Source organism: Sphaerodactylus townsendi, linkage group LG13, assembly GCF_021028975.2.
Source record: "Sphaerodactylus townsendi isolate TG3544 linkage group LG13, MPM_Stown_v2.3, whole genome shotgun sequence".
NCBI lineage: Eukaryota > Metazoa > Chordata > Lepidosauria > Squamata > Sphaerodactylidae > Sphaerodactylus > Sphaerodactylus townsendi.
Genome location: NC_059437.1, coordinates 130,668 through 143,347, shown reverse-complemented (window position 1 = coordinate 143,347; position 12,680 = coordinate 130,668). Strand labels below are relative to the sequence as shown.

Genomic DNA, 12,680 nt, shown 5'->3' with positions numbered 1-12,680 from the left:
TATCACACCTGGATATCCAGCCAAGAACCACCAGGAACAGCTCCCCAGCCCCGCCTTGTCTCAGTTCACAACCTCAGGGAAGGTCCCAGGAGTATTCCCCAGCTCTGCTGCCTGCCCTGAGCAGCACCCTCCTCCTGGCCAGCAGCCACCTCCTAGCCAGAAGATGCCAAGGGGAGAAAGCAGACGACAGGCCGCTCTGGGCTCCTCCCTCTGGGACAGTTCCCAGCTCTCCAGGAAGGACCTATGGCTCTGCGCACTGCCAACACATGACCACCAGCATCGGCTTACATCTGCTTTTTGCAAGCTGCCTTTGGAGGAAAAGAAGGGCAGGCCTCCAAGGCATGAAAAGAGCTGAACAACGCCTACCTGCCCTGGGTGTCCACGAGAGAGCCTGTGCCAGCAGATCACAAACCCTAGACAGGCACTCTATACCAAATGGTGGAAGAAAGGGTTGCATAGGCGCGTCGAGCAGGGCTTTCCCTTCCCTGGTCCTTTGCAGGGCACATCGGTGCTGCCCCACGTTCCTCTTGGAAACACAGGAAATTGCACAGCACACCGGCTGGCTGGTAGTGAAAACATAAACAATTATGGTCAAATAAATAATCTACTATCGTCTCAAAAACTCAAATGTATCTTAATGACATAAGTTCTTAAACTATTGGTACAATTGCATCACAGTTCTTAAATATAAAGAGGTATAGTTCATAAGAAGCTAGATTCCTTATTCAGTGCTATGTATCAAAAACAGCAGAATGCAAACCGCAAAAGTCCATAACAGAATGCAGTGCCAGCAAATTCTTGCCAAAGAGTTCGAGTGCTGCTCAGGAATCTAGCTTCTTATGAACTATACCTCTTTACATTTAAGAATTGTGATGCAATTGTACCAATAGTTTAAGAACTTATGTCAATAAGATACATTTGAGTTTTTGAGACGATAGTAGATTATTTATTTGACCATAATAGTTTATGTTTTCACTACCAGCCAGCCGGTGTGCTGCGCAATTTCCTGGGTTAATTAGTTTCACGCCGCGCACCTGTTTGTGTTCATTTTGTAGTTCATCATCCTCTTGGAAACACACAAACTTTAAGGTCATCTGCCACAGAAGACAAATGCTATTATTTTGAAAAGAAGATGAACAATATGTGCTAATATATTTATCCTCACCAGCGTGTGCAGAGCACTTAACAGAATCACATATGAGTGGAGGGGGGGGGGGAGATGGGGGGTGGCGGGGGCAATTCTGAGGGTTCAGGAAGGAGGCAGCAGCGAAAACCACATCAAAAGCCCACAAGTAGAAACTCGGAAGGTCAACAGACAAGCCGTTGTGCCAGGTTGAGGTCAGTGGACGTCTTTCAGAGATGGCTGGAGAAACAGGGCTTTTCAAATCTCCGAAAACAGAAAACTCTGATTTCACCCAGCGCCTGCAGAGGGCGCTCAAAGACTACAGTGAAGAAACAGCAGGCGTCCATAAAACCAAAGGCTAGCCATGGCTACTATATATATGCACTGCAGGTTTAGTGGAAGGAGGCGCTCAATCACACAACACTCCACAACACTTTTATACGGAACTAGCAGCTATGCACATTTAAGTCAAGGCTGCAGTACATGCAGAGGTGGGATCCAACCAGTTCTCACCACTTCTCTAGAAGTGGTTACTAATTTTTTCTGAGTGCCGAGAAGGGGTTCCTAAAGCAACCTGCCTGCCCAATAGGGACTGGAGGTGCGTGTGTGCAGCGGCGCCACTGTTTGAATCCCACCACCATCGGAACCTGTTATTAACATTTTTGGATCCCACCACTGAGTACACGTGTACCGTATTTAAATTTGCTAGTTGAAAACAGTCCTTTTTTCCTGGGGATTATTATTGGGCCTGTAAAGGAACCGGGTCAGACACATCCCTGTCACCTCCCCTTCAAGGGCATGTACACCACAGGGAGGAGCCAATTTGAAACAGCACGGCAGAATCAGGGTTAAACCTCTGTGCACTTCGTTTTCTGCTTTGTAAGAAATGTTGGGACCCCTGTTCTCAGATCTCCAATTGCCACATTTGATTCCATCGTAGAGGGCCCTGGCTGATGCCACAGCCCCTTAACTTCCTGCTCCTCACATGGATCAAATTTCTTGAATCCTGCCCCTAGAAATCCTGCCCATTTCTTTCCAGGAAGCAAAGAACTGGATGCCTGGGGGACCTTTTTGATCATTTCGGTGAGCATGGAAGGAAGCAACTTGGAGGGGGGGATCAGGGCCACCCCACTCTTTGCCCACCCTGTTCATTGCTTAGTTGGTTATGAGAAACACAGAGGGATGGGTGCAATATGCCCCACCCACGTGACCTGATTCTCTGGGACTTTGGTCCAACGGAAAAAATGGATAGGATCAGACATAAATAAAAGTCAAGTGGGACAAGAGCGCCCCTCTGACCTTTGTGCTGATAAAGTGGGGGGGGGGGGCCTTGCCCACCCTCTCTGCTCCTAATCATTGCTGATGGATGTACTCGCTTGTGGCAGGCTGCGTCTGTCTGCGGCAAGCACCGTCTGTCTGCCACCACCTGACCAGCCAAAAGGGTTTTGTCCTTTGGCAAACAGCCTTCGGGAAGAAACATATTCTTCAACCTGTGGCCAACTGTTCAAAATACACCCCGGCATCTGCCACGTGTGGCTGGCTAAGTATGGTACCTTCGTGTTCATGCGCATGCGCTGAATGAAGACAAGCAACAGCCATTCCTTCCCTACTCAAGGTACAGCTGCTCAAACCTGACATACGACCCATTTGTCAACCAGACCCAAATTTTCTACCACATCAAAAAAAGCATTTGGCAATTTACCTTGTGTATTTTAAATATTACCTTCAAAAAAATCTGTTCAATTGCGATGGCATTATCACTCCATTCCAGTCCCCCATCAGGTACCAGCTTTCACAGGAAAATTCTACAAGTTTATCAGTAAGATGTTTATTTAAAAAAAAACTCCTTTATCTTCATTTGGAGTGAAAATGAAGCTCAAGAGAATATGCCTTTTTCTCAGAAAGATATGATTTGAATTTCCAGGAATTTGGTGTCTAAAGTATGCAAGGTAAAAGTTTTTACCAAAGACTGTCTCAGACCATAATCTTATAAACCTGGTGTGTAAAGGAAGCCTAATACTTTGAGGTTGAAGGCAAATTAACTCCTGAAATACAACAAGGAAGTCTATTTAGCTTTTTTATATTTTTTAATCTTTTTAAAGATTGTATATATGTGATATTGTAAAATTCTAATGAAGATTGATGTCAGAGATTGACTCGACTCATATGTTTGATTTTTGTACACACAAATAAAAATTTAAAAAAATACTATGAGGTTGAGACTAAGTGAAACTTTACTTCAAAAGGGCACAGTTGTTCAGGTCTGTAAGGAAAAAACTAAAATGATTTTTTGAACTTAAACACGCCATGTTTTCAAGAACCACCACGCTAAAAGGACTGCTCAGTTCCTGAAGGAATAAGCTGTTAAAGTTTAAGATTACATCGCAGTGACCATTGTCCTTTGTAAGAGCTCCAAAGGTGTCCGAAGGATCAAAACAGTGCAGAGAGCTCTGCATTCAGGCTGCAGGGGAATCTGCCCATTGCCGGCAAACTTCTGGGTTTGCTTGCCAGCCCCCATCTTCTCTCCAGTTTCCCTCCAAATGGACTTCTCAGTTCAGTCCCAACTGGCCGCCCTGTGGCTCTTTCCCACCAGCCCATCACACCGTGGCTCCAAGAATCCCAGGCCAATGTTTCAGCAGTCCATGCCCTCAGGCTGAGCAATAAGTCTCTGTACAACCACGGGCATCAGTGAGCCCGTCTGAAAGATACACACTCTCTTCCTTTTTGTGGCACAGGCAACCACAGGGGGCTTCAGCCACTCCAGACCCAGGATCCACCTTTAACCCTTAGGTAGCATGAACTTCAAGTATGTGATGTCACAGTCACATGACAGGAAGAGTGTGCATCCGAGTTATAACCCCCCTTATGTCAAGCAAAACACGCTGAGGCCAAGACAGTCAGGACAGGAGCTAAGCACCAAGAGGTAAACTGTAGCGAGGTACAAGCCAGGGGGCTGAGTACCCAGTGAGGAGTCAACCTGGGATAAGCTGACTTGCGGGTTATTGAAAGTCCAAATGATCTTCTCTTAGACAGATCGAAACAGCTGACTGGGTCTCCAAATCAGAAACTGACGCAAACACACAGGTGGCTGCTGCCCATCAGCAGCACCTGGACAGCATCTCCGTCTTCTCCGACCGGCAGAACACAACAGCTCAACGTGCCTCACTGTGTTTGGCTACAGCTAATAAGATCGGGCACCTCTCTGCTGGCACGCTGCCCCCACTAAACCTAAAAACAAGCAGATACTTGGCTTCTCACCTCTTACCCACAAAACACGCCTAACTGTTCCATTCTGGAAGTCAAAGCATTACAGAAACATGATGAACGTTCCCAGCAACACCTGACATGACCTTGCCCGGGAAAGTGTCTCCATTGCTTCCCTTGTTATCTTACTGGAAATTCCTGAACTCTGCTCTTCCCTGCCAAGACTTAAGATGGCTGAAGTTCCTTTGCTCAGTCCTCCGCAGAGTCCAGAGTGCTAAGAGGGGTCCAGTGACCACTAAAAATCCCTTACTTGGATCTTTATAACTGATATGTTTTAATAAATTAATAAGGAGCAGCAGTGGCGTAGGAGGTTAAGAGCTCGTGTATCTAATCTGGAGGAACCGGGTTTGATTCCCAGCTCTGCCGCCTGAGCTGCGGAGGCTTATCTGGGGAATTCAGATTAGCCTGTGCACTCCCACACATGCCAGCTGGGTGACCTTGAGCTAGTCACAGCTTCTCGGAGCTCTCTCAGCCCCACCTACCTCACAGGGTGTTTGTTGTGAGGGGGGAAGGGCAAGGAGATTGTAAGCCCCTTTGAGTCTCCTGCAGGAGAGAAAGGGGGGATATAAGTCCAAACTCCTCCTCCTCCTCCTCCTCTTCTCCTCCTCCTCCTCCTCCTCCTCCTCCTCCTCCTCCTCCTCTTCTTCTTCTTCTTCTTCTTCTTCTTCTTCTTCTTCTTCTTCTTCTAAATTTCTCCGCTGGGGCTATTTTCTGATCTGGGAGTGTGGCTCAGTGACAGGGCATCTGCCTTGCATCTGGGAGGCCCCAGGTTCGATCCCTGCCACCTCAAGCAGCAGGCACTAGGAAAAGCCCCTCCCTGCCAGAGAACCCTTCGGGGTCAACAACACTGCAAGAAATGGATCGTGTCAGTATTAAGCAGGGATGTAGGTATAGATTTTTAATGGGGTGGGTTCAGGGGGGTGTGGCCATGCCTCCCCAAGCCCTGCCCCCAGCCTCAGTGCTTATAAAAGCAGCTCTCCGAGGTCAGGGATGGCAGACTCCCCTGCCCCTCCCCCCGGGCTGGGCTCCCAGCCAGCTGTCCCTTCTGCCCTCCCCTCCAGGCAGAGGCGTATCTAGGGAAAATGGAGCCCGGTGCAAAATCTGAGTTTTGTGCCCCCACTCCCCGCAATGAGCGGCTGCTGTGATGCTGGAATCCACCCCCAAACAGCATCATTTTCAACGGTGTTTAAACTAGGGAGCCCTGATTCTCATTTCAAATCCACCTAAAAGGGATATTCTGGAGTCCCCAGTTAAAACAACATTGAAAGTTATGCTGTTTTGGGGTGGATTATCCCCCACCCTGAAACAGCATCACTTTCAATGTTTAAACTGGGGGCCACAGATTCTCTCTTTACACACACATCCCCAGACCCCCAAGGACAACTAAACACAAAATGGCATTATAGCAGCTCTCTTTTCCTCCGTGGCTTCTTTTCTCTATCGAAAACCATTTTGGGAAGCTGTGAGCAGCAGAAGAGGCACCTGGGCCCTCCACCTTCTCCTCTGCAGGGGGCCCTGAAAGAGGGATTTTTAACAGACAAACGGCAAAAGTAAAATGGCTAAGCAGCCACCCGCCACTCCGACTGCTCTTCTCCTGCCAATTAACAGCCTTCCGTGAATTTTCCACACCACATCTCTGAGCTGCTCTATCAAAGGCGGAGCTAGCCCAACACAAGAGAGCAGGGCTGTGCTGGGCTTGGTGGGCGCAGGGCTGTTTCACTTGTTTTTTTCCAGATCAAGTCATAAAAAGGCGTCATGATGATTCTGCACGTGGCCCTTTTGCCCAGGGTGCCAGCCCAGTCCCACTTACGGAGGGCAACTGCCAGCGGCTCTGCTTTCACCCTTCGCTAGAACACTGATGCCCTATAACCAGTTTTCTGATTCTCAAGATGCCTGTTATCTGGGTCTGCAAAAAGCATCACAAATTAGCTGAGGATCATTATTTCTGTGCCTTTTGGCCTCCTTCTTGCCCAAAATAGCACACGATTCTGCATTCCTGAGGCCAGAGAGTCAATAGTTCACTCTTATCACCTCGCCCCCTGCGCTCATCAGATTTTCCTTTTCGCGGGGCGGGGGGGGGGGGGATTTCCGGAGTGCTTTCTCAGGCCAGTTTGCCTGACTAGACTGTGTTTTTATAAGCTACAGCAGAACCAAACAAACACATGTTTTGTTCCAGTTTGGTGCCTTTGCCCTGGAAAACCATTCAGATGCAGCCATACAAGCAAATTACAAGGGAGAGGGTTGAGTTACACCTCCCAGTTAAATATGGGAACTCAGGGTACAATAGGAGTTTCCAATTTTACTGAGATATCTAAGAATGCCAGCTCTATGTCGGGAGAGGGAGCTTTAGGACGGGTTGGGTTTAAGGTCAGGACAGACCTCAGTGGGTGTAATGCCACACAGCCCACCCCCCAAAGCAACCATTTTCTCCAGAGGAACTCATCTCTGTAGGCTGGAAATCAGTTGTAATCCCAGGGGATCTCCAGGCCCCACCTGGAGGTTGGCAACCCTGTACCCCATCAGGAATCTTTCTGGAGCGCTTTCTGATGAGCAGGACAGCTCAGAGGCTGCCCAATAGGAGAGTTCCAGGCTATCCGTGAAGTGAGGTCTGATCAAAACATGCTGCTTATAAAGAGGCGATGGAACAAGATTCCAAGCATCCATGTTTTAAAAAGCAACGACTCAGAGGAAGAAGAATGCTGGCAGAGCACAGAGCAGACTGAGTTGGGGCCTCTTTCAACAGTGGCTAGTTGTGTACTTGCCAGGGGAGCGTGCTAAAAACGGCAACTTTCACGTGATGCAGGAAGGACCGTCCATTCTGCAACCTGGCTTTACTTCACAGAGCAGGGCTCTCTTCTGGAATTGGGGGTGCAAAGCTACTCAGCAGGGCATTCAATGCCATCCATTTGCTGGAGGATATGCCACGCTCTACAGCGCCCACCGCTGCTTCCTGAAGCCCCGCAGAGAAGAGCAATAAGCAGCCTCCCCAACTTTCTCCATGACTCTTCCTTGCAACTGGGGTTGCCAACCAGAGGGGGGGGAGGGGGGCGCCTGCCAGGCTTGGCTTTCTTCTTCTCTTTTTGTGGGTGAGCATCTTCTGTCTGGCCCCCTCTTCACTTCTGATGCTTGGCCGACATCCCCATCGATGTGCTGTGTTCATCTCCATTGACGGGATGAGTTTTTCTTCCCAGTATCAGATGGATTTTGAGGCCAGGACCAATTTACAACATGACAGTGCTGTTGCAAGGAGAGTTGCCAACTCCAGGTTGGGAAATTCCTGGTGAAAGAGCTCAGCTGGGGTGTAGTGCTATAGAGGCCGCCCTCTGAAGCTCCCTTGCTGTCCAGGGGAACTGAGCTCTATACTCTGGAGGCAGAACGCTGGTTCCACTGGCTAGATACTACAAAACAGGCTGCAGAGGGGTGCAAAACAGTTGTGTTCTCTGCTCTTCAGTAACTGCAGCTAATTGAACACTGGAATTTTGCACCCCAATGAAAGAGGAGCGCTAAAAACACAACAGACTGGGCTGCAGAACCTGGCACGGCCTGTAGGTGGGGCCATGGGACAGCATTAGTGGTTAAGCACATCAAAGCACACAGGGGCATCTTAAAATGGGTGGGCAGGCCAGTCACCCTCCAAGCCTCTCAAAGTAGCTCTTTGTCCCCCCTTCTGTAATGGTCACAATCTTTCCTCTTCTCTCTGGCTGTCACATGGGTGTCCTGGAGCATTAAGGAGTGCATCATCAGATACATGAGACACAGCTGGCAAATACACACAGACATGAGCAGAGAAGGTGAAAAACAGTAAACACTGGAATTAAAAAGCTCAGCGACACAAAGGCACAATCTGGGACCTTTCCAGGTAAAGATGAAATGTATACAAGATAACTGGCCATCTTCGTACATTTGAGTTGTGCTCAAAAATGACAGTGTGTATAAACAGCAGTGCTTAAAGGGAAGAGAAATGTAGTAAGAAATAAGCCACAATGACTCAGGATGTCTCTCAAATTCTCCCTGGTTTGGGGAGTTTTAAATTAGCTGGACTTGGTTCTAAAGTCCAGCCAATTAATCAGGAAGCCTCCAATGTTCCACTTTTTTATTACAGAGAGAAGACTGTGCAATCTTCTTGTGCACATGCACTTGACTACAGATTTCAGCTCCTCCAGCTCACTTGGGCATTTTTCTGTGTACACACACATATTGAGGAACTGCTTAAAAAAAGCAACCATGATGTAATTGTATGTACAACCACAATTCTCTTTTGTGCAATGTGTATGTTCGCAAAACAACACACTGAAAGAATCTGGATGCAATCATACATATAATTACATTCAGACTGCATTTCTGAAGTGTTTCATCTGCACATCAATAACATTCAGGAGAGGAGCAGAAAAGAAGATGGAAAGGAGTTGAAGTAAGACATGAAAACTAAGCATATTGTGCATGCCCAGTTCTGGAATTAAGGAGGAACAGAATGCAATAGGAAACAAAGTCACAGAAGGAATGCAATAGGATAGGAACTCCATTCAACTATATATATAAAAATCTATCAGTGCGTTTTTCTGCTGACAGGTAATCTCCCAAACTACTGGACCGATTGCTTTGAAATTTTCACACAACGTCGCATTCGCGTGTGGCCAGGTTTCCATACCGTTTCCATACCTCCTGTACACATGTCACAACTGTGCCAGTTATTGTGTACATGCCACACCTGTGACAGTTGGAACCACAGTTCTGTTCCGCAACACCGCCATCTGCTGGCCGTCAAAGCAACACCCTCTGATACAAGGGAAACAACCATGCCTTCCTTGAAAACCGCTGCCTTATGGAGTGAAGGGGATGGGGCGGGCCATCTTCACATGGCCCACCCACCCTAGCAGAGGAAGTGGAAGGTGAGGGAGGGTCCAGGGGTTTGCTGGACCAAACGCTGTGAAATTTGAACACAACATAGCTCATGCCTCCCAGCGTGTTTTACGCTAGATAATTCACCTGCAAGGGGAAGGAGTGAAAGGGACAGGATCAGCCCACCTGCACATGGCCCACCCACCCTAGCAGAGGAAGGGGAACGTTAGGGAGGGACCAGCTGGGTTGCCATGCAAGGGAACAGGAGAGAGGGAGGGGAGTGAGGGGCCCTCACTCCCTTGCAAGGCCCTTCCCTCCCGCAATCATTGTGCAATGACACATGTTCGAACTGTTCGCTTCCCCTTTTCTTTCTTTTCCACTTCACCAGACTCAGCCACAGCAACGCATGGCCGAGCCCTCATGCCCTAACGCGGAAACGGCTGGACGGATCGCCCCCAAATTTTCACATGACGTCCCTCCCTGTTGCGGGCAGGTAATCAGACCTTCAAATCGCCAAAAGTCCATACCTGAGCCAGGTAAAACGTCTTTTTCCTGGTGCACCAGGCCATGAAGCTGGCTGTGTTTAACTGTCACCCTTAGAAGGTTCGTGCAGCAAGTCTGTGGCCTGAGGGCTTGGTCTGCCCTTACAATGTTCACGCAGATGGTCAGAGATGAGCAGTGAAAACAGTAAATAGGTAATACTGTTAGGTAATACGAGTGGAAGTGAAACACATACATACTTTGCCGTGTGAGACGTCAGGTGGGGTTCCCCCCCCTCACACGCAGGTAACTTTCACTCTCTGTGCCTCACCCACTGCTACCACACAACACACATACTCTCATACACATCCAGCTCATCCTCACACACCTCACTCTGCCCTCCCTCTTTTACTAAAAGTGAGCTGGAGTTTGTCTTTTCCTTCTAAGAAAATCCTCGGGGTGGGGGCAAACCAACACTACCGGCTCTGCTTCACTGCAGACGCGGGCCCTGGAGAACCCAGGGAGCTGGTTCTCGATCTGAGCCGCCTCACCTCCCTGCCTCTGCTGCCTGACTGGGATAGCCTCCTTGTCTCAGTTCTGCCTTCCTGCCAGATCAGTGCGTGTCAACCAGCCTCATGGACAGTGGGATTCACACTCTGGACAATTCCGTTGTGGAATGGAAAGGGTTACCTTATACTAAAAAAACAAGACACCACCATATAACAATGTGAATTGAAAAGGGAAAGAGGGATTCCATTTGACCACCCCAAAAGGCTATGCTGCGGATCATTGGACCTGCTTGGACATCTGTGTGGGTTGCGGACTGTGATGAGAAGGACAATTGCCACAGCAACGCATGGCCGAGCCCCACTAGTCTCTGATAATGACAAATGGAGAAGACTGCTAGATCTCAGTGAGGTCTTACCTTTTCCCTGTGAAATTCATTGAAGGAGATGATGGTGCACAGCCTCATCTGGAATGGGTGACAGACCTCCCGGTACTTAAAGTCTCCTGCACTATGCAGTTTCCTCCTAAAGTTCTGTCTGAATGGAAAGGTTTCTCCGTTGACTTCCATGCAGGGACCTGTAGTCTCTGATCCCACGCCAGTGGGACAGCCAAGGAAGCAGATGGACAGGAACCAAATCCCTCCAGTTTACTGTCCATACTGTGTGTATTAGTTTCTGGCCTAAATGTTCTGAGGTCTCAGTGGTGAACCTTCTCAATCACCTGTACCAGCTAAACCCTCACCAGGCACCAGATGCTGCCTTTCCCCTAGCTACTCCCAGGGATCTAGCATATCTGCTAGGGTAGCCCTCAAGTCTGGGTTATCCACTGGAATAAACGCCATAGCTGGGCTAATTTGAGCAATGCCATCAACACACTTATTATCTGCTGGGATCCACATCTGTGCTACAGCACCGCCCAAATCTTGAGCATCATCCATAGTTCTTGCTAAAGGTCCAATATCCTCTGTGGAAAGACTTAGGCCCAAAGTACTCCTGTCAGTCTTGCTTGGAAGTTCTGATTCAGGGTCATACCAGTTTTTGTAATCCAGAGGAGTGTTTTCCATGTCTATAGTATCCAGCTTAGCTTGGGTAAAATCCTGACCTTTTAACCAAGGTGTATCCAAGCCCAGAGTATCTCTTGAAGTATCATCCAAGCTGCCAGTGTTATTCTGGACCCAAGCATCTGATACCCAGGTTTCTCTTGGAGGAGTACCTACACCCCTATGATCAACCTGATGAAGAAGATCATCATCTATTGGCAACAAATCCATGGCTAGATCATGCGCACCAAGAAATGCACAGTTGTCATCAGAAAATTCTGAGAAGGGAAAAGCAGCCATGCTTGTCCCGTGGGGCAGAAAGGATGCCTCATTGAAATTGCTATTCTCACTACTTAACATAGAATTGGAGACTTCTTGAGAAATCTCTGTCTTTTCATTTATTTGAAGCACCTTTTCCTTTCCTGAGCTTTTTGAATTGGGCTTATCCCAGATACCAGAATCTGGAAATGTTCCAGTAGACGATAAAAATCTGGCATTATCGTTTGCAATGACCAACGGCTGCTGGTGGGGAGAGACCTCTTGAGGTCCACTATTGGTGTCAGGTTTCTGTTCTTCCTGTGTAAACGATCTGGAAGACCCTCGCCATTTCCGAGCCGCCTCAGCAACGCTGTTGAAAAATCGACGAACTCCACTGAAGTGAGTGCTTTTAACCACACTACTGGTTCTTTTCATCTGGCAAACTTCCATCTCCTCCTCACATCTCAAATCAAAGTCTAAATAAGATGAGGACTTATCCATTGCACTGTCCAGCTCCTGAAAATTTGGCTTAATTCTTTCATCTCGTAGCTTTGAATTATCCTTGCTTGTTAGTGAAATCCCTTTCAGATAACTCCATACGTCAGAACTCCTCCCTCTTCTGTTCTCCGGCACAACGACTGTGTGTCTCCGTTGAGTGTCCCCAGGTGTAGGCTCAGATTTCTGATGATTCTCAAACCCTGGAGCCCCACTTTTCCAAGATGAAGTTTTGTGACAGTCATTGCTGGTATCTTCCCCATTGATTCCAATGTCAACAATCCGCTGCCATTTACTTTCACTGGTGTCCATATCTAGCACACAGCTATTTAGCTCCATGTCTTCAAAAGAAGAATCCAAATCCTCAATGTAGCCTGCGTAGGAATGACGGAAAGGCCTTTGATTTTCACTTAGCTTCTTAATTCTGTGGTGTGCCTTCTGCTCCACATCACCCTCAGTTTCCTCAGCGATAGCAGAGGGCTTGCTTTTGGAAGTGTTCTTGGATGTGCCAGACGACCGTAGCTTCTTGAAAGATCTCACCCTGTCCATAAAGGACATCTTATGATTTTGTTCCAAGATCTCCATGCTGTCTCCAAACAGGATCATAGACTGGGGCCTTTTGGTATTCATGGAGGTGCCTTTCTTGCGGCTAACCAGATTCCAAATCCGACTGCC

General features: G+C 48.1%; 1 protein-coding gene across 1 annotated transcript in view; it reads right to left on the bottom strand.

Annotated features, from left to right (window-relative positions):
• ARHGEF9 (Cdc42 guanine nucleotide exchange factor 9) overlaps positions 1-10,801 on the bottom strand; it is a 268,515-nt gene extending 257,714 nt beyond the window's left edge. The window contains exon 1 of the mRNA XM_048513765.1: positions 10,632-10,801. Coding sequence (XP_048369722.1) covers positions 10,632-10,781 — 150 coding nt within the window. The 5' untranslated portion in view covers positions 10,782-10,801. The remainder of the gene's footprint in view (positions 1-10,631) is intronic.
• Positions 10,802-12,680: the final 1,879 nt, after the last annotated feature.